Source organism: Oncorhynchus clarkii, chromosome 8, assembly GCF_045791955.1.
Source record: "Oncorhynchus clarkii lewisi isolate Uvic-CL-2024 chromosome 8, UVic_Ocla_1.0, whole genome shotgun sequence".
Classification (NCBI taxonomy): domain Eukaryota; kingdom Metazoa; phylum Chordata; class Actinopteri; order Salmoniformes; family Salmonidae; genus Oncorhynchus; species Oncorhynchus clarkii.
The window spans coordinates 7081552-7103888 of record NC_092154.1 but is presented as its reverse complement, the minus strand read 5'-3'; the positions used below and the strand labels follow the sequence as shown (position 1 = coordinate 7103888).

Genomic DNA, 22337 nt, shown 5'->3' with positions numbered 1-22337 from the left:
AGAGAGGAACGGCAGGATCGATAATCTGGAACATAATTTACAGAGAGGAACGGCAGGATCGATAATCTGGAACATCATTTACAGAGAGGAACGGCAGGATCGATAATCTGGAACATAATTTACAGAGAGGAACGGCAGGATCGATAATCTGGAACATCATTTACAGAGAGGAACGGCAGGATCGATAATCCGGAACAACATTTACAGAGAGGAACATCAGGATCGATAATTCGGAACAACATTTACAGAGAGGAACGTCAGGATCGATAATCTAGAACATCATTTACAGAGAGGAACGGCAGGATCGATAATCTGGATCATCATTTACATAGAGGAACGGCAGGATCGATAATCTGGAACATCATTTACAGAGAGGAAAGGCAGGATCGATAATCTAGAACATCATTTACATAGAGGAACGGCAGGATCGATAATCTGGAACATCATTTACAGAGAGGAAAGGCAGGATCGATAATCTGGATCATCATTTACAGAGAGGAACGTCAGGATCGATAATCTGGAAAATGGGAGATGTTACACCGAACAGAGAGGTGAAAGACAGACACAGTGTTGGTAAAAGAACCCAACTGTCATACTTAAGTGAAAGTATAGATATGTTAATAGAAAATGACTCAAGTAAAAGTGAAAGTCACCCAGCAAAATACTACTTGAGTTAAAAGTATTTTGTTTTAAATATACGTAAGTATCAAAGTAAAAATAATTTCACATTTTATATATATTAATTAAATCAGACGGCACATTTAAAAAAAAAAATTTTTTTAAGGACAGCCAGGGGCATACTCCAACACTCAGATAAAATGTACAAACGAAGCATCTCTGTTTAGTGAGTTTGCAAGATAAGAGGCAGTAAGGCCGACCAGGGATGTTCTCTTGATAAGTGGGGGAATTGGACCATTTTCCTGTTCTGCTAAGCATTAGAAATGTAAGGAGTACTTTTGGGTGTCAGGGAAAATGTTTGAAGTAAAAAGTACATATATTCTTTAGGAATGTAAAAGTAGTAAAAAATATTATTATAAAGTACAGATATCGCAGAAAAGAACGTAATTAGTACTTTAAAGTATTTTTTACTTAAGTACTTAACGCCACTGGTGAGATAGTGCGACAAAGGAGGAGGGAGTGAAGGAGGGAGAGAAGGAGGGCAAAGAGGGATGGGTAGGAGACAGACAGAAGATAAAGGTGAGAGTCACACAGGATAGAAGGAGGGAGGGAAAAGTAGGAGGACTGAAGGAGAGTGGCAGAAGGAAAGGAGGTAAAGGAGGGATGACAGAGCAACAGATTGGAACGATGCAAATAGGGAAAGAAGGAGAGAGAGAAACAGACAGAGGGAGGGAGGGAAGGAGAGAGAGAAACAGACAGAGGGAAGGAGGGAAGGAGAGAGAGAAACAGATAGAGGGAGGGGGGGAAGGAGAGAGAGAAACAGACAGAGGGAGGGAGGGAAGGAAGGATATGGGAGGAAAGAGTAGGAGGGAGCGATGGAATGACAGAGGAAGGTAGGGAAGGAAGGAAAGACAGGGGAGGAGAGAGAGTAGGAGGGAGTGATGGAATGACAGAGGAGAGGGATGGAAAGAAGGAGAGAGAGACAGATGAAGGTAGGGAAGGACGGAAAGACAGGGGAGGAGAGAGAGTAGGAGGGAGCGATGGAATGACAGAGGTGAAAGAAGGAGGGAAAGAAGTAGGAACTGAAAGGAGGGGGTTAATCTCATCTCCCCCAAGCTGTGGAGGCAATGTGGCAACCTTCATTACCCAGACCTCTCCCTGTTTCTGCTGTCATGGCAATGGGATGGAGCCATCTATTCATCTATGGTTCTGTCAGTACTCTAGCTACCCCGTGGTGACAGCAGAGTGTGTGTGTGTGTGTGTGTGTTCGTCTGTCATTACCTGTCTAGCCTATAGCGTAACAGCAGATCTATCAGACAGACATGTCCCATAGGATAACACTGGAGCCATGTCAGCACTAAACTGCAGTTTCATCACATGCATACACATCGTACACAACATTTCCCTCCCTCTTTCATCTCTGTCACTCCATCTCTCCCCCCTACTCTCTCTCCTCCCCTGTCCTGTCCTTACCTACCTTCCTCTGTCTGTCTCTCTCCTTCTTTCTCTCCCTTATTCAAATGTATTTTTTTCTGTAGTTTTATTTCTTTATCTACACACACACACACACACACACACACACATTTTGTTTCGCACTATTGGTTAGAGCCTGTAAGTAAGCATTTCACTGTAAGGTTGTATTCGGCGCACGTGCCAAATAAACTTCGATTTGATTTAATCATATACTAGGGTTTATAGGACTGCCGTTTCTAACTCTTAGAAACAACAATGCTCTGTACATTTCCATGGCAATGTACCATGAAGAGGAGAGTGTGATACAGCTCCCGACAGTTGCTGAGAATGATCCTCTCTTTTTCTTTCCAGTAGCCAGACAGAGCACACTCAGCTAGCACATAACCTTCTGAGATCCATAGGTTTGTTAGAGTGTGGTTGTCCTGTGGTTATTATGTATACAGTCTACTCAGGAATGGTGCAGGATAGGTGCTTGTCTTCAGCACATTTAAGGAACCTGGCTAAAAAAATAAAAAAAAATCTGCAAACGTGGTGTTGGAAGGCCAGTAGCACTTTTTCCTCTGATTAAAAAAAAAAATCCCAATACCCCAGGGCAGTGATTGGGGACATTGCCGTCTTTACAGATGGGAAGTTACATGGGTGTCCTGACTCTCTGTGATCACTAAGGATCCCATGGTACTTATCATAAGAGTAGGAGTGTTAACCCTGGTTTCCTGGCTAAATTCCCAATCTGTCCCTCAATCAATCGATCAATCAATCAAATGTCATTTTAAAGCCCTTCTTACATCAGCAGATGTCACAATGTGCTGTACAGAAGCCAGCCTAAAACCCCAAACAACAAGCAATGCAAATGTAGAAGCAGGAACCTAGGAAGAAACCTAGAGAGGAACCAGGCTCTTAGGGGTGGCCAGTCCTCTTCTGGCTGTACCAGGTGGAGATTATAACAGTACGTGGCCATAATAATCACAGTGGTTGTAGAGGGTGCAACAGGTCAGTACCTCAGATTAAATGTCAGTTGGCTTTTCATAGCATTCAGTGGTCGAGACAGCATGTGCGGTAGAGAGAGAGACTCGAAAACAGCAGGTCTGAGACAAGGTAGCATGTCCGGTAAACAGGTCAGGGTTCCCTAGCCGCAGGCAGAACAGTTGAAACTGTAACAGCAGCACGACCAGGTGGATTGGGGACAGCCAGGACTCATCAGGCTAGGTCGTCCTGAGGCATGGTCCTAGGGCTCAGGTCCTCCGTGAAGGGAGGGACAGAGAGAGAATTAGAGGGAGCATACTTAAAATTCACACAGGATACCAGATAAGAAGGGAGAATTACACCATATATAAACAGACTGACCCTACCCCCCGACACAAACTATTGCAGCATAGATACTATGACTGACAGACTGAGACAGGGGTGGGTCGGGGGACACTGTGGCCCGTTCGACGGTGCCACCGGACAGGGCCAACCAGGCAGGATATAACCCCACCCACTTTGCCAAAGCACAGCCCCCACAACACTAGAGGGATATCAACAGAACTTACTGCCCTAAAGACAAGGCTGAGTATAGCCCATGAAGATCTCCACCGCACGAGCACAAAGGGGCACAAAACCGGACAGGAAGATCATATCAGTGACTCAAACCACTCAAGTGACACACCCCTCCTAGGGACGGCATGGAAGAGCACCAGTAAGCCAATGACTCAGCCCCTGTAATAGGGTCAGAGGCAGAGAATCCCAGTGGAGAGAGGGGAGCCGGCCAGGCAAAGACAGCAATGGAGTTCATCACTCCGGTGCCTTGCCGTTCACCTTCACACACCAGGCCAGACTACACTCAATCATATGACCCACTGAAGAGATGAGTCTTCAGTAAAGACTTAAAGGTTGAGACCGAGTCTGCGTCTCTCACATGGGTAGGCAGACCATTCCATAAAAATGGAGCTCTATAGGAGAAAGCCCTGCCTCCAGCTGTTTGCTTAGAAATTCTAGGGACAATAAGGCCTGCGTCTTGTGACCGTAGCGTACGTGTAGGTATGTACAGCAGGCCCAAATCAGAGAGATAGGTAGGAGCAGGCCCATGTAATGCTTTGTAGGTTAGCAATAAAACCTTGAAATCAGCCCTTGCTTTAACAGGAAGCCAGTGTAGAGAGGCACTGGAGTAATATGATCACATTTCTGGGATCTAGTCAGGATTCTAGCAGCCGTGTTTAGCACCAACTTCATTTTAATTTGTGCCGGGGTAGCCAGAGAGTAGATTATTGCAGTAGTCTAATCTAGAAGTGACAAAAACATAATTTTTTTTACAAAAAGAAAATATTTAGATTCAATGTTACGAAGATGGAAAAAAGCTGTCCTTGAAAAGTTATTGTTTGTCAAAAGAGAGATCAGGGTCTAGTGTAATGCAGATTTAATGCCGAGGTCCTTCACAGTTTTATTTGAGACGACTATGCAACCATCACGATGACTTGTCAGATCCAACAGCAGATCTCTTTGTTTGTTGGGACCTAGAACAAGCATCTCTGTTTTGTCCGAGTTTAAAAGTAGAACGTTTGCAACCATCCACTTCCTTATGTCTGAAAAGCAGGCTTCTAGCGAGGGCAATTTTGGGGCTTCACCATGTTTCATTGAAATGTACAGCTATGTGTCATCCGCATAGCAGTGAAAGTTAACATTATGTTTTCGAATGACATCCCCAAGAGGTAGAATATATAGTGAAAACAATAGTGGTCCTCAACCAGCACCTTGAGGAACGGCGAAACGTATGATTGATTTGTCAAAACCATCCACAGAGACAAATATTTCAAAAGTTGCCTATGAACTTTGCCAAAATATTTCAAACTACTTTTGTAATACAACTTTAGGTATTTTTGAACATTAATAATCGCTCAAATTGTAGATGGGTCTATCTGTGTTCAATACAGGAAGACAACAAACCAACGCTACTTTTCACGTCCTGCGCACTCTCAACAGTGTTACCCAGTTTCTAGATGGCCTACTTATTCATTGCACAAATGAATAACCTCAACCAAATTCCAAAGACTGGTGGCATCCAGTGGAAGCGGTAGGAACTGAAAACAGGTTCCTAAGAAATATAATTTGCCAATGAGAAAGTGAACAGACAGAGACCAAAAAAATAAAAAATTCTGAACGGTTAGTCCTCTGGGTTTTGCCTGCTACATAAGTTCTGTTATGCTCATGGACATGATTCAAACATTTTTAGAAACTTCAGAGTGTTTTCTATCCAAATCTACTAATTGTATGCATATCTTATATTCCTGGCATGAGTAGCAGGAAGTTGAAATTGGGCACGCTATTTATCCAAAAGTGAAAATGCTGCCCCCTATACCTTACGAAGCTAAATTAATGATCTTCATCTGGTGGCACTCTCCATGTTACACAATAAATGTTCGTTTTGATCAATAAATTCCCTCTTTATGTCCAAATACCTCTGTTTTGTTCACGCGTTTAGTTCAGTAATCTAAAGGCACAAAGCGCTCTCACAACATCCAGACAAAAAGTCAAAAAAGTTCTATCAAAGTTCGTAGAAACATGTCAAACGATGTTTATAATCAATCCTTAGGATCTTTTTAGCATAAATATTCAATAATATTTCAACCCAGACAATACTGTTTTCATTAGAAAGGAAAGAGAACGAACGTCGCGCTCACGGCCACACGCAATAAACAACTCATGGCTTTCAGCTGAGCCACTTACTCTGAGTGGTCTTATTCTCTCCCCTTTCCTAAAAGAAGCCTGAAACAACTTCTAAAGACTGTTGACATCTACTGGAAGCCTTAGGAAGTGCAATCTGACCCCACAGACACTGGATACTGGATAGGCATTCACTTAAAATACTACAAACCTCAAAATTCCCACTTCCTGGTTGGATTTTTCTCAGGTTTCTGCCTGCCATATGAGTTCTGTTATACTCATAGACATTATTTTAACAGTTTTGGAAACTTCAGAGTGTTTTCTATCCCAATCGACCAAGTATATGCATATTCTAGCTTCTGGGCCTGAGTAGCAGGCAATTTACTCTGGGCATGCTTTTCATCCAAACTGGAGGGAGTCTGGAAGGGCATCTAGGAATCTTTGGGTTGTCTGAGAATTTATAGCACAGCTTTTGATGAATTCTTGGTTGGGGTCTGAGCAGATTATTTGTTGTGGTTGCAAACGTAATAAAATGGTGGTCCGATAGTCCAGGATTATGAGGAAAAACATTTAGATCCATGGTATGACTGTGGCAATGAGTAGGTCTGGAGACCTCGATGATGGCTCCGAAAGCTGTTTGGAGTGGGTCTGTGGACTTTCCCCATGTGAATATTAAAGTCACCAAAAAATGTTAATATTATCTGCCATGACTACAAGGTTCGATAGGAATTCAGGGAACTCACTGAGCAACGCTGTATATGGCCCAGGAGGTAAACAGTAGCTATAAGAGGTGATTGAGTCGGCTGCATAGATTTCATGACTAGAAGCTCAAAATATGAAAACGCAGTCTTTTTTTTTTTTTTTTTGTAAATGTAAATTTGCTATCGTAAATGTTAGCAACACCTTGGATGCGCGGGGGATATGGTCACTAGTATAACCAGGAGGAGAGGCCTATTTAAAACAGTAAATTCATCAGGCTTGAACCATGTTTCATTCTGGCCAATCACATCAAGATTATGATCAGTGATTAGTTCATTGACTATAACTGCCTTGGAAGTGAGGGATCTAACATTAAGTAGCCCTATTTTGAATAATAATGACAGGAATGGAGGTCTTTATTCCAGTGAGATTGCAAAGGCGAACACCGCCATGTTTAGTTTTGCCCAACCCAGATCGAGGCACAGTCCCAATGGGGATAGCTGAGCTGATTACACTGACTGTGCTGGTGGCAAACTCCAATAAGGTAGCAGGGTGGCTAACAGCCTGCTGCCTGGCCTGCACCCTATTTCATTGTGGAGCTAGAGGAGTTAGAGCCCTCTCTCTCTATGTTCATAGATAAGATGAGAGCATCCCTCCAGCTAGGATGGAGTCCGTCACTCCTCAGCAGGCCAGGCGTTGTCCTGTTTGTGGGTGAGTCCCAGAAAGAAGGCCAATTATCTACAAATTCCATCTTTTGGGAGGGGAATTTTCAACCAACGATTAAGTTGAGGCACCGCTATAGAGCTCATCACTCCCCCTAACTGGGAGGGGGCCAGAGACAATTACTCAATGCCGGGACATCTTTCTAGCTGATTGACACGCTAAAACCATGTTGCGCTTGGTGACCTCTGACTGTTCCATCCTAACATCGCTGGTGCTGACGTGGATAGCCATATCCCTACACTCGCCAGTTTTAGCCTTAGCCAGCTCCATATTGAGATTAGCCTTTACGTCGGTAGCCCTTCCCCCTGGTAAACAGTGTATGATCGCTGGATGAATATTTTTTTATTCTAATACTGCGGGTAATGGAGTCGCCAATGGGTTTTCAATTTGTCAGAGCTAATGGTGGGAGGCGTCGGCGTCTCAGACCCCGTAACGGGAGGAGTAGAGACCAGAGACGGCTCGGCCACAGACTCCGACTCGCTGCTTAACCTCTCTAGGGTATGTGGGACGCTAGCGTCCCATCTGGCCAACATGACTCCGACTCGCTGCTTAATGGGGAGATCCGGTTTAAAGTTTATATCGGTTGAATGAGCGACACCGGTTGAGCATGTCCACAGCATTTCTTTCCAGAAACCTTGAGAAATCTGTCCGGCTGTGGGGACTGTGCCAGGGGGATTTATACTACTATCAGTATTTACTGGTGGCACAGACGCTGTTTCATCCTTTCCTACACTTAAATTGCCCTTGCCTAACGATTGCATCTGAAGCTGTGCTTCCTCACCATAAGGTGATAGTTATCCTGTATATGAGTACAGCGACTGCAATTAGAAGGCATAGTGTTAATGTCACTACTTATCTTTTTCGTCTGGTGGAGGTCCTGACTAACCATGTCCAGACAGAGTGTCCGGGGTGAATAAGTAGAACGAGAAAAGTAGAACGAGAGAAAAAAAACAGATGTTGGTATAAAAAGTAAAATATGAAAAGTTGGGTAGATAGCCAAGTAGCAACAAACAGCACATGACGCAGACAAATCCGGAAGTTGAGGGCGAAGCGAGGAGCAGTGGCTCCCCAATGTGATCAGAGCTGGGAGAGAGGTCTGGAGATAAAAGATGTTTATCAGTCTGATGGTCTGGATATTAAAAGCTGTTTATCAGTCTGATGGCCTGGAGATAGAAGCTATTCATCCCCAGCTTCTAATTGTCTCTTTCATCCCTCCTTCTTTGTAACTATTACCCAGGTTGCTGCTGTAAATGAGGTGTTCTCAGTCAACTTACCTGGGTATTAAAAGATGTTATAAGGGTATTTTTTTTATAAATAGTTACCTTCAAATAACCCTCAAACTCAACTCTGGACGTTGAAGCCACTGTGTTTTGTTATTGTTCCCCTCTAATCAGGGACTGATTTAGACCTGGGACACCAGGTGGGTGATTCCCCTCTAATCAGGGACTGATTTAGACCTGGGACACCAGGTGGGTTCAATTCATTACCAGGTAGAACAGAAAACCAGCAGGCTTCGGGCCTCATAGTGTAAGAGTTTAATACCCCTGACCTATAATTTCCATTCTTAGAACGTTCATAAAACCTCCCAGTAAAAATGTCAGGAATCCAGAGTAAAACATTCTCAGAACCTCCCTGCAACCTAAAAATGTACGTTCCAGGCAACATCTGTGCTTCCGTTCCCAGAACGTTTAGAAAACTTTCCATTTTACTGGTAAGGAAACTTATTGGCTTAATTCCCAAAACCAATGGAGAACCAAAAACGTACGTACCACAACTTCCAAGCAACCAAATGTGCTAGCTGGGAAGTGGACTCTGGAAGTGGTGCTAAAGCCATTCTGCTCAAAGCTATGGGGGATGACTAGGCTTTGTCATTATGTGGGAATCATTATGATATGCTGTGATCTCAGTGTGCCTCTGCTACAGCAGTACTGTAGAAAGAAATGAAAAGTATAGATCATATTGCCTGGGTTGTATTGTGTTAATAAATGAATAAAGCACAGATGGAACTCAGGGGTTGAAAAGAGTCTCTCTCTTTCCCTCTCTGGAATTTCACCCAGTAGATATGGGAGTTTATCAAAATTGGGTTTGTTTTCAAATTCTTTAATCGTCTGTGTATTCTAAGGGAAATAGGTGTCTATAATATGGTCATACATTTGGCAGGAGGTTAGGAAGTGCAGCTCAGTTTCCACCTCATTTTGTGGGCAGTGAGCACATAGCCGGTCTTTTCTTGAGAGCCAGGTCTGCCTACAGGGGCCTTTCTCAATAGCAAGGCTATGCTCACTGAGTCTGTACATTGTCAAAGCTTTCCTTCATTTTGGGTCAGTCGCAGTGGTCAGGTATTCTGCCACTGTGTACTCTCTGTTTAGGGCCAAATAGCATTCTAGTTTGCTCTGTTTTTTTGTTAATTCTTTCCAATGTGCCAAGTAATTATATTTTTTATTTTCTCATGATTTGGTTGGGTCTGATTGTGTTGCTGTCCCAGAACCAGCTTGCTTACGCTTCGATCACACCGACAGCGTCATTGCATTTTGGTACATTAACGTCCAATGAAACGCTGCGTTTGCCTTTGAGCTTTGCGTTGCAGAGGCAGTTTCAGTGCCTTCGGTGTGGTGCATACTCTGGATTTATCAAACTTACAGTTCAAGTCAGAAGTTTACATACACTGATGTATTTCAAGGCCTTACCTTCAAACTCAGTGCCTCTTTGCTTGACATCGTGAGAAAATCAAAAGATATCAGCAAAAACCTCAGAAAAAGATTGTAGACCTCAAGTCTGTTTAATCCTTGGGAGTAATTTCCAAACGCGTGAAGGTACCACGTTCATCTGTACGCAAGTATTAACACCATGGGACCACGCAGCCGTCATACCGCTAAGGAAGGAGACGCGTTCTGTCTCCTAGAGATGAACGTACTTTGGTGTGAAAAGTGCAAATCAATCCCAGAACAACAGCAATGGACCTGTTGAGTTTTTGCCTAATTGTTTTTTGGTAGGTTTCCACACTACTTTCCTTCCATCTTATAGCATTTCTTAATATTATTCAGTTCATTTGGCTTTGTTGCCTCATGATTGAGTATTGCTCTGTTCACGTAGACTAAGATTTTGCTGTGGTCTGATAGGGGTGTCAGTGGGCTGACTGTGAACGCTCTGAGAGACTCTGGGTTGAGGTCACTGATAAAGTAGATAAAGTCTACAGAACTACTGCCAAGAGATGAGCTATAGGTGTACCTACCATATGAGTCCCCTCGAAGCCTACCATTGACTATGTACATACCCAGCGTCCGACAAAGCTGCAGGAGTTCTGACCCATTTTTGTTGGTTATGTTGTCGTGGTTGTGTCTAGGGTGGAATATGGGGGAGGGAATGCTGTCACCTCCAGGTAGGTGTTTGTCCCCCTGTGTGCTGAGGGTATCGGGTTCTTGTCCAGTTCTGGCATTTAGGTCACCACATACTAGTACATGTCCCTAGGTCTTTAAATGGTTAATCTGCCCCTGTAGGATGGAGAAGCTGTCATCGTTAAAGTATGGGGGTTATATTGGGGGGATATAGGTAGCACACAGGGACATTTATCTCTGTTGAGATCATTTCCTTATTCATTTCTAGCCAGATGTAAAATGTTCCTGTTTTGACTAATTTAAAAGTGGGTTAGGTCTCCTCTATACCAAATTAGCATACCTCCTGAGTCTCTTCCCTGTTTCACACCTGGTAGTTTGGTGGATGGGTCTCTCTCTCTCTCCCCCCTCTCTCTTTCTCTCCCCCCCCCCCCCCTCTCTCTCTCTCTCTCTCTTCCCCTCTCCTACACATACACTCTTTTTCATTTCCTCTCTCTCTCTGGTAGTTTTGTGGATGGTCCCCCCCCCCTCTCTCTCCCCCCTCTCTCTTTCTCTCCCCCCCCCCACCTCTCTCTCTCTCTCTCTCTCTCTCTCTCTCCCCTACACATACATTCTTTTTCATTTCCTCTCTCTACATATCTCTCTCTCTGGTAGTTTTGTGGATGGTCTCCCCCCCCCTCTCTCTCCCCCCTCTCCCCCTCTCTCTCTCTCTCTCTCTCCCCCCTCTCTCTCTCTCCCCCCCCCTCTCTCTCTCTCCCCCCTTCTCTCTCTCTCCCCCCTCTGTCTCTCCTGCCTCTGTCTCTCTCTGCCCCTCCTCTACACATACACACTATTTTTCATTTCCTCTCTCTCCATCCTGCACGCCACCAGTATAGCTTGTACCCTGCACCGGGGATGATGGTAGGATGGTAGGTCAATTTGTGATTTATTTTTTATTCCACCTCTTCTCATCTTAGAACATTCTCCAGCAGTGAGAATATATTAACACTCACTCTTTGTGTTGATGGAAAGTGAAAAGGAAAACCATTGCATCACAAATCCAGACAGTGTACAAAGGACTGCTGTAATGACTAGGATTTATGCTTCAGGTATACTGCGCACAGGCATATCACAGGTATTCTTCCATAGAAGATTGGGGATTTAATAAAATGATATTGAAAGGGCAGTGAGATTTGTTTTGCTTTGGCCAAAAATAATTGCCCCGTAGAGGGAATAACACAGTATCCCCACATATATGTACATATCTACCTCAATTACCTCGTACCCCTGCGCATGGACTCGATACTGGTACCCCGTGTATATATAGACAAGGTATTGTTACTCATTGTGTATTTATTGTCTATAGCCTGGTAATCACTACTCATTGTGTATTTATTGTATATAGCCTGGAAATTGTTGCTCATTGTGTATTATTGTACATAGCCTAGTAATCGCTACTTATTGTGTATTTATTGTATATAGCCTAGTAATCGCTACTCATTGTGTATTTATTGTATATAGCCTGGTAATCGCTACTCATTGTGTATTTATTGTATATAGCCTAGTAATTGTTGCTCATTGTGTATTTATTCCTTGTGTTAATATTTTTTTTAATGATTTCTATTTTTTCCTCTGCGCATTGTTGGGAAGGGCCTGTAAGTAAGCATTTCACTGTTAGTCTACACCTGTTGTTGACGAAGCATGTGACAAATAAAATTTGATTTTATTCGATTTTTTTATTGGATTTTGGGTCACTCACCATTTAAACAGCGTCTCCCCTCCCTTAATCTGGGTGAACTCTCAAACCAACAACCAACAAACAAACATTGTCCTTATAACGTTGGTATAGAGATAGAGATACGTTTATTTCTCCGTCTCGGTCCACCGTATGTCGGCCGTCCGCATGGTTGCCGAGCTACTGCGGTGTTCGTCAGAGAATTCCCCAAAAATCATCATCAGAAAGTTTTCGCATAAAAACTAATAATGACCACTCACAAGTGTCACAGGACTCGTCTGAAGGTCTTACAAATGAATGAAAGTATCATTTAGAATTATACTATCTATTTAAATCTCTACTGGATCGGTGTCCCTATTCCCGCGACGGTTGTTGCTAACATGCGCCAACGTGACGTTAAATGTCCAATTTACAGTAGCTATTAGAGTGAAAGAATGCCATGCTATTGTTTATTAAGGAGAGTGCACTAGCCACTACCACGGCAACTGGTTTGATACATTCACCTCTGAAGGTAAATAATGTACTTACATTCAGTAATCTTGCTCTGATTGGTCATCCTGAGGGTTCCAGGGATAAAATCTAGCATAGTTTTGTTTGATAAAATACAGTTTGATTTTCAAATAGACCTGGGTTCTACAGTTTGTCCCCACTGCTGTCTCTGGCTCCACCCCCGCCCCGCCCAGCCATATAGATGTGTGAAAGTTAGTGTACAGTTGAAATTGGAAGTTTACATACACCTTAGCCAAGTAGATTTAAACTCTGTTTTTTACAATTCATGGCATTTAATCCTAGTAAAAATTCCCTGTTTTAGGTAAATTAGGATCACCACTTTATTTTAAGGATGTGAAATGTCAGATAGTAGAGAGAATGATTTATTTCAGCTTTTATTTCTTTCATCACATTACCAGTGTGGGTCAGAAATGTACATACACTCAATTAGTATTTGGTAGCATTGCCTTTAAATTGTTTAATAATTGTAACTTTCGACAAACGTTTCAGGTAGCCTTCTACATGCTTCCCACAATAAGTTGGGTGAATTTTGGCCCATTCCTCCTGACAGAGCTGGTGTAACTGAGTCAGGTTTGTAGGCCTCCTTGATCACATACGCTTTTTCATTTCTGCCCACAAATTTTCTATAGGCTTGAGGTCAGGGCTTTGTGATGGCCACTCCAATACCTTGACTTTGTGGTCCTTATTAAGCCATTTTGCCACAACTTTAGAAGTATGCTTGGGGTCATTGTCCATTTGGAAGACACATTTGTGACCAAGCTTTGACTTCCTGACTGATGTCTTGAGATGTTGCTTCAATATATCCACATAACTCTCCCTCTGCATGATGCCATCTATTTTGTGAAGTGCACCAGGCCCTCCTGCAGCAAAGCTGGTTGGGATGCTGTTCTTCAGCTTGCAAGCATCCACCTTTTTCCTCCAAACATAACGATTGTCATTATGGCCAAACAGTTCTATTTTTGTTTCATCAGACCAGAGAACTTTTCTCCAAAAAGTATGATCGTTGTCCCTATGTGCAGTGGCAATCCGTGATCTGGCTTTCTTTATGGCGGTTTGGAGCAGTGGCTTCTTCCTTGCTGAGTGGCCTTTCAGGTTATGTCAATATAGAACTCTTTTTACTGTGGATATAGATACTTTTGTACCTGTTTCCTGCAGCATCTTCACAAGGTCCTTTGCTGTTGTTCTGGGATTAATTTGCACTTTTCGCACCAAAGTACATTCGTCTCTGGGAGACAGAACGCGTCTCATTCCTGAGCAGTATGACACTGCATGGTCCCATGGTGTTTATACTTGTGTACTATTGTTTGTACAGATGAACGTTCAGGCATTTGGACATTTCTCTCAGCGATAAACAGCTGTCTCTGATTGGGAACCATATCAGGCCAAAATAGAAATACAAAAACCCTAGAAGAACAAAACTAACCCTAGATGAACGAAACTAACCCTAGATGAACGAAACTAACCCTAGATGAACGAAACTAACCCTAGATGAACAAAACTAACCCTAGATGAACAAAACTAGAATACCCACTCTAGTCACACCCTGACCTAACCAAAATATAAAGAAAAAACAGAGGTATCTAAGGTCAGGGCGTGACACTGTAAACAATTGTTGGAAAAAATTACTTGTGTCATGCACAATGTTGATGTCCTAACCGACTTGCTAAAACAAGAAATTTGTGGTGGTTGAAAAACGAGTTTTAATGACTCCAACCTTAGTGTATGTAAATTTCCAACTTCAACTGTATAAGCTGATGATCCGCCATTTATGACATTCCTGGGAGTGTGTAAACGTACATTTTGTATTACCATATCATTTGTGTATGTTATCTATAGTTATGTACTTGAAAATGTATAAACTGACCAATTCGGCACATTTGGGCAGACTTGAAAAAAAATATTGTGCAGTATTGCAATGCTTCACTGGATCAATAGGAAACGTTGCATACACACTGCTGGCATCTAGTGGCCAAAATCTAAAATGCGCCTAGATTCCTTTATAATGTTATGGCCTTTCTCTTGCATTTCAAAGATGAAAATGCCAGTTTTTTTTTGTTTGCATTATCTTTTATCAGATCAAATGGGTTACATTCTCCTTTATGAATTTAACATTTTGACATAGTTCAAAGTGTTTCCTTTCAAATGGTATCAAAAATATGCATATCCTTGCTTCAGGTCCTGAGCTACAGGCAGTTAGATGTGGCTATGCCAAAAAGGGTCCAATCTTTTAACTGTCCCTGTAATGTGAGAAACTTCCCCTGTTTTTTTGTCTTTTTTTTGTCTCTCCACTCGTCCTAAAAATGAATTGCAGCAAAGTTGTTTCTCTCCTCCTGTACAATGAGTGAAGATAACTTCATCTTGTTCTATATGAACTGTAATGGTGGTAGGAGCATTGGGCCAGTTGTACAACTGACAAGGTATCCCCCTGTTCCTTTTTAACAGTGTTTGTCTCTTTCAGACGGACTGCTCCAGCGACAGCGAGAGTGAAGATAACTTCATAGTGATCCCACCCAGAGACCATCTGGGCCTGGCCATCTTCTCCATGCTCTGCTGCTTCTGGCCCCTGGGCATCGCTGCTTTCTACTTCTCCCAGGGGGTAAACATGACACACACACAGAACACACACTGTACACACACACATACCCGTGATACAGCACCTTTCTTTCGGGGTTAACACCCACACCTGTCACTACCATGAAGTCACTGCTTTCTACTTCTCAGGCCATGAAGTCACTGCTTTCTACTTCTAACACACACCCACACACAGGACAGGCTGTTGATGGCAAACCTATCTCAAGTCTTATCGAAGGCTCAACATCCAGTCTCCTCATCTGTCTGTGCAACCACGGCAACCATGGCAAGCAGGCAGACAGGCAGGCAGACATGGGGCAGGTAGACAGACCAGCTGGCAAGTAGACAGCCAGGCAGACGGAAAGGTAGGCAGACCTGACAGGCGGACAGCCAGGCAGATGGAAAGGTAGGCAGACAGACAGCAGCTAATTTAGTTCTTCCTCAGTAATTATAGGTAATAATGTAGTTCAGTGTTCAGAGATGGCTAATTCCTCCAGCCTGTCAATCTACCCTGATTTGAAGCAGCTTGAAAAGGACATAGTAGGAAAAGGCAGAAATGTAGACGGTATTTGTTTAAACACACACTAAGTGTTGCAGAGAAAATGTTATGAGTAGCTTGCCCTGAATTCAAAACGTTCTGCTGACAAGCCCTCAACAATTAGCCATAGTTTTCTCTTTCCGAAACAAACTGTCCTTTTCCAGATACAGCATACATGATTGCTAACGATTAAAACATCCTGCCAACACAGTAAATAGACTGGTGGCTTATATAAAATATTTGACAGTATGGCTAGGCTACAGCCTATTGCTGTGCGATAGAGGCTACAGTATTTCTGTGTGATAGGAGAGTGACATCATTGCCTGTTTAATCTCAGAGTCTATAACAAGGCAGGATAGGAGCGTGACCTCATCGCCTGTTTAATCTCAGAGTCTATACCAAGGCAGGATAGGAGCGTGACATCATAGCCTATTTCATCTCAGAGTCTATACCAAGGCAGGATAGGAGCGTTACATCATAGCCTATTTAATCTCAGAGTCTATAACAAGGCAGGATAGGAGCATGACCTCATCGCCTGTTTAATCTCAGAGTCTATACCAAGGCAGGATAGGAGCGTGACCTCATCGCCTGTTTAATCTCAGAGTCTATAACAAGGCAGGATAGGAGCGTGACCTCATCGTTTAATCTCAGAAATGTAATAATCTATTGATAAACTAAATATTGAACGAGAATTCATCTTTACATGCCGTGGCCTACTGACAATAATTACAAATTATACAGAAAATAAAGGCTGTTATTGTTACCATGGAAACGTGAATGTATCAGGAATCAAGGTAAAACCCAAGTGCAGGCTGTTGAAGTAACAATGTTTATTGTAACAACAGGGGAAGGCAAACGACAGGTCAAGGCAGGCAGGCGGGGGTCGATAATCCAGAGTAGAGGTCAAGGTTCAGGACAGCAGGCAGACTCAGGGTCAGGTCAGGAAGAGGTCAGTAATCCAGAGTAGAGGTCAAGGTTCAGGACAGCAGTCAGGGTCAGGTCAGGCAGAGGTCGGTAATCCAGAGTAGAGGTCAAGGTACAGGATGGCAGGCAGGCTCAGAGTCAGGTCAGGCAGAGGTCGGTAATCCAGAGTAGAGGTCAAGGTACAGGACGGCAGGCAGGCTCAGGGTCAGGCAGAGAGGTCAGGTGGGCGGGTACAGGGTCAGGACAGGCAACGGTCAAAAACCAGGAGGACGAGAAAAAGAGAGACTGGGGAAAAACAGGAGCTGAGACAAAACGCTGGTAGACTTGACAAACAAGACGAACCGTCAACAGACAGACAGAAAACCCAGGTATAAATACACAGGGGATAAGTTGGGAAAGATGGGCGAAGTCTGGAGGGGGGTGGAGATAAGGACAAGGACAGGTGAGTTTTACGACAGGTCTGATTTATAACGAGAAACAGTTTCTAAAAGTTTATAAATCTCAATTATTTTTTTAACATGCACAGACATTTCAGAAATGGCGTAAGAAATGTAGGTAACAGTAATGAGGTCATTTCCATTTCCAGTCGATACATATGTGGTAGGTAGCCTAGTGGTTAGAGCGTAGAGGCGACAGCGTAGCCTAGTGGTTAGAGTGTAGAGGCGACAGCGTAGCCTAGTGGTTAGAGCGTAAAGGCGACAGCGTAGCCTAGTGGTTAGAGCGTAGAGGCGACAGCGTAGCCTAGTGGTTAGAGTGTAGAGGCGACAGCGTAGCCTAGTGGTTAGAGCGTAAAGGCGACAGCGTAGCCTAGTGGTTAGAGCATAGAGGCGACAGCGTAGCCTAGTTGTTAGAGCGTAGAGGCGACAGCGTAGCCTAGTGGTTAGAGCGTAGAGGCGACAGCGTAGCCTAGTGGTTAGAGCGTAGAGGCGACAGTGTAGCCTAGTAGTTTTTATTTTTTTATTTCACCTTTATTTAACCAGGTAGGCTAGTTGAGAACAAGTTCTCATTTGCAACTGCGACCTGGCCAAGATAAAGCAAAGCAGTGTGAACAGACAACACAGAGTTACACATGGAGTAAACATGTGTTCCTACCAACCTAAGGATTTGTTTATTATCCCCCTATGTAGCTATAGCTCAAACAGACCAAATGGAAGCTTTACCATCTAAGATGTTTGCTGGTTGGTGAAAACGTGTGTAAAATAAACATTTTGGCTCTCTGGGCTGGCTGGTGACCAATAACGGTAGGTCACCGCCAGACAAATAAGACATCCTCATGGTCTGTGGAGTCACGCCTTTCGGGTGCGAATCAACGTATTCCATTTTTATTTTGTTTATGCTTCACAACGCTAACCGGAATGTAGGCAGCAGCCATCTTGAAATTAGATCATCGGCTCGGCCTGCACTTATACATAGGGTAATAGGGTAATAATTCACATTGGCGATTTTAAGGCACAGATCAATAGCTATAAGATACTTAGCTTTCAGCAGACACCATGCTTTTTCAGATAGGGGCTACCGTTCGTATACCAGACAAGTCAAATAGAGTCCCCAAATATGGGGCTTGACATGTGAGAAGCGCAGCAATGTTAGCATCCATACAGTAGTTCCCACTCTCACCAGGAGTAGACTGTTGACCAATCACCAACGAAGGGGCGTAAAAGACCCTTATTTTGTACATGATGTTGCTGCTACATTCTCTAACACCCGAAAAGAGCTTATGGACATCAGAACAGTGATTACCCACCATGAACTGGACAAATAATTTTTATTTAATGAGTCAGACAAGAGGGATTTACTCCAGACACCTGACAAGACCCTCATCATCGCAGGAGAAAAAGACAGATATGTATGTAAGGATCCAGTGACGAGTGGCTAATCTGCCTTTGTACGTTGGTCAATAGTACCGGTGGCAATCGCTGGATAATAAAGTGAACAAACTACAAGCACGTATATCCTACCAACCGGACATTAAAAACTGTAATATCTTGTGTTTCACTGAGTCGTGGCTGAACGACGACATTAATAACTTACAGCTGGCGGGTTATTAAACCCTGTATCAGCAGGATAGAACAGCAGCCTCTGGTAAGACAAGGGGTGACGGTCTATGTATATTTGTAAACAGCAGCTGGTGTGCGATATCTAAGGAAGTCTCTAGGTTTTGCTCGCCTGAGGTAGAGTATCTCATGATAAGCTGTAGACCACACTATTTCAAAACAGAGTTTTCATCTATATTCTTTGTAACTGTCTATTTACCACCACAAACCAATGTTGGCACTAAAACCACACTCATTGAGCTGATTTGGCCATAACTAAATAGGAAAACGCTCATCCAGAGGCGGCACTCCTAGTGGCCGGGGACTTTAATGCAGGGAAACTTAAATCTGTTTCACCTCATTTCTACCAGCATGTTAAATGTGCAACTAGAGGGGGAAAACCCCTAGGCCACCTTTACTCCACACACAGAGACATGTACAAAGCTCTCCCTCACCCTCCATTTGCCAAATCTGACCATAATTCTATCCTCCTGATTACTGCTTACAAGCAAAAACTAAATAAGGAAGCACCAGTGACTCGATCAATAAAAAAGTGGTCAGATGAAGCAGATGCTAAACTGCAGGACTATTTTGCTGTCACAGACTGGAATATGTTCCGGGAATTCCTCCGATGGCATTGAGGAGTACAACACATCAGTCACTGGCTTTATCAATAAGTGCATTGAGTACGTCATCCCACAGTGACGGTACGTACATAGCCCAACCACAAGCCATGGATTACAGGCAACATCCTAACTGAGCTAAAGGGTAGAGCTGCCGCTTTCAAGCAGCGGGACTCTAACCCGGAAGCTTATAAGAAATCCAGCTTTTCCCTGCGATGAACCATCAAACATGCAAAGCATCAATACAGGGCTAAGATTGAATCCTACTACACCGGCTCTGATGCTCGTCGGATAGGACAGGGCTTGCAAACTATTACAGACTACGAAGGGAAGCACAGCCGAGAGCTGCCCAGTGACACGAGCATACAGGACGAGCTAAATTACTTACACTTGAAGTCGGAAGATTACATACACTTATGTTGGAGTCATTCAAACTTGTTTTTCAACCTCTCCACAAATTTCTTGTTAACAAACTATAGTTTTGGCGAGTCGGTTAGGACATCTACTTTGTGCATGACACAGGTAATTTTTCCAACAATTGTAAGGGTTAGAATCTATAGTATATTTCTGTAATGATGTAGCAGTAGTAGTAGTCTGCTCAATGAGAGAGAAAATCCCATCTATGCCAACGTTTCCCCCCTCAGCCTGAAGCCCAGCCAGCTACATCTTGTCTAATAATCTACTATTTTCTTCCTTAACCTCACAAACTTTAAAGTTGTTATTTTACACTATGGGTTGTTATTTTACACTATGAGTTGTTATTTTACACTATGGGTTGTTATTTTACACTATGAGTTGTTATTTTACACTATGGGTTGTTATTTTACATTATGAGTTGTTATTTTACACTATGGGTTGTTATTTTACACTATGAGTTGTTATTTTACACTATGGGTTGTTATTTTACATTATGAGTTGTTATTTTACACTATGGGTTGTTATTTTACACTATGGGTTGTTATTTTACACTATGGGTTGTTATTTTACACTATGGGTTGTTATTTTACACTATGGGTTGTTATTTTACACTATGGGTTGTTATTTTACACTATGGGTTGTTATTTTACACTATGAGTTGTTTTGAGTCGTTGTGGGTCATTATGAGTAGTTTCTGGGTCGTTATGAGTCGTTGTGGGTTGTTATGGGTTGTTGTGAGTCGTTGTGGGTCGTTATCGGTTGTTGTGAGTCATTGTGGGTCGTTATGGGTCGTTATGGGTCGTTATGAGTCGCTGTGGGTCGTTATGAGTCGTTATGGGTCACCACTCTCCACAAATATTGAGGCTGATAACACAGTGAAAAGCATGAGTATCCGGGGAGAGAGAAGCAGCTCTGAGCTTTAGATAGGGAAGTAAATTACCTTCAATAATTAACCCTAATAGGCGCTTGTGCTTTGTTTGGATAGATAGTGACAAATGCAGCTTTCAGTTTTATAATACACAGCCTCTGAATTAACCATCTGTGCTGCCAAGTTTAGAGGCAGTCATTTATGTTTTGAAAATGCAAATAAGATACCTAAAGAGTTTCTCGCTAATAAACTCTGAATCATAATAAAAGCAAGGTCTAAATAATCCCACGAGTCATAATAATCTATCAAATTACAGTTAATGGATTTTTGTGACTTCATAAGATTAGGACAGATTATGTTGTTGTGGGTGTTTTGTAAGAGCAAGTGTTTGTACGGAATGAGGGAGGGAGATAAGGGAGGGAGATAAGGGTGGGAGGGAGGGATTTTAAAATGTTTCCACCACTGTCCAAGTCAGTAAGCACCCAGATGCTATCTCGCTCTGTCTCTCTGTCTCTCTCTGTCTCTCTCTCTCTCTCTCTGTGTCTCTCTGTCTGTCTCTGTCTGTCTCTGTCTGTCTCTGTCTGTCTCTGTCTGTCTCTGTCTGTCTCTGTCTGTCTCTGTCTGTCTCTGTCTGTCTGTCTGTCTCTGTCTGTCTGTCTCTGTCTGTCTGTCTCTGTCTGTCTGTCTCTGTCTGTCTGTCTCTGTCTGTCTGTCTCTGACTGTAACGCCACATTTCAAAAATTCAGTCAAGGTTGTAGAGATAAAGCTGTAAGGCTTCAACCATTTACATCTCAAGGGGATTCAAGGACAATGGAGAAAAATTGCAGCGTTACTCACAGAGACACTCATATTCACTAGTCACACACATAAGGACACAGATATACAAACACACACTCTAATACATAATGTACACACACACACACACACACACTCCGCCCATTCACTCCATTCCCTCTAAGGCTGACACTCAGCCCTGTAAACCTGTCCACAGGGAGACCAGCCCTACGCTATGACATTATTATTCATCTGAAGCCAAGCTACGGATTGATTAATCAATTACAGGCTGTTTAATAGACGGCTTTATTAAAGAGACAAAATAACAGGGTCTGAAGTGTTTGACTCGTTCCCTCCCCATAAGACCCTAAAAGCAGGGTCACAATATGAACAACTGTATTTTTCTCCTCTTTATTAAGACATGGTTTCCGAAGCTAATTTCCCATAAGGCCACAGTAATGGTGCCATTGTTTCAATACTCACTTTGTTGGCATGGAAACTAATGGTTGTCTTGAATATATTTTTCTGTTTGTTTGATTTGGTTCCCGGCTGTTGCTTTGCTGTATAGCAAGGCTGCTTTATTCTGTATTTTTTTAAGTGCTGTCTCCTGAAAACTTGTCTGCATACAAGTGGGGGGGGGGGGGGGGAATAATTAGTTAATATGTTGAAAAGGCTCCATCTGTGTGTTTGTTATGCAGCAGATGCCTGTTTCACTGCAGTCGTCTCCCTCTGTGTTTTTCTGAAGCAGCCGAGTCCGGGCTAGAGCCTGTTTTGTGAACCATTAGACAGAAAACAGAGCTGCTAGCTGCGATGTTGATCATTAACAAGAAACCTTTTTGGGGGCACAATATGTCTACTCTACATTACCATGCGAAAGGAGATTG

The 22337-nt window shown here is 43.0% G+C and overlaps 1 protein-coding gene across 1 annotated transcript in view; it reads left to right on the top strand.

Moving 5' to 3' along the window:
- LOC139415491 (synapse differentiation-inducing gene protein 1-like) overlaps positions 1–22337 on the top strand; it is an 86892-nt gene that overhangs the window by 60218 nt on the left and 4337 nt on the right. The window contains exon 3 of the mRNA XM_071163593.1: positions 15164–15301. Within this exon, the coding sequence (XP_071019694.1) occupies positions 15164–15301 (138 nt within the window). The remainder of the gene's footprint in view (positions 1–15163; positions 15302–22337) is intronic.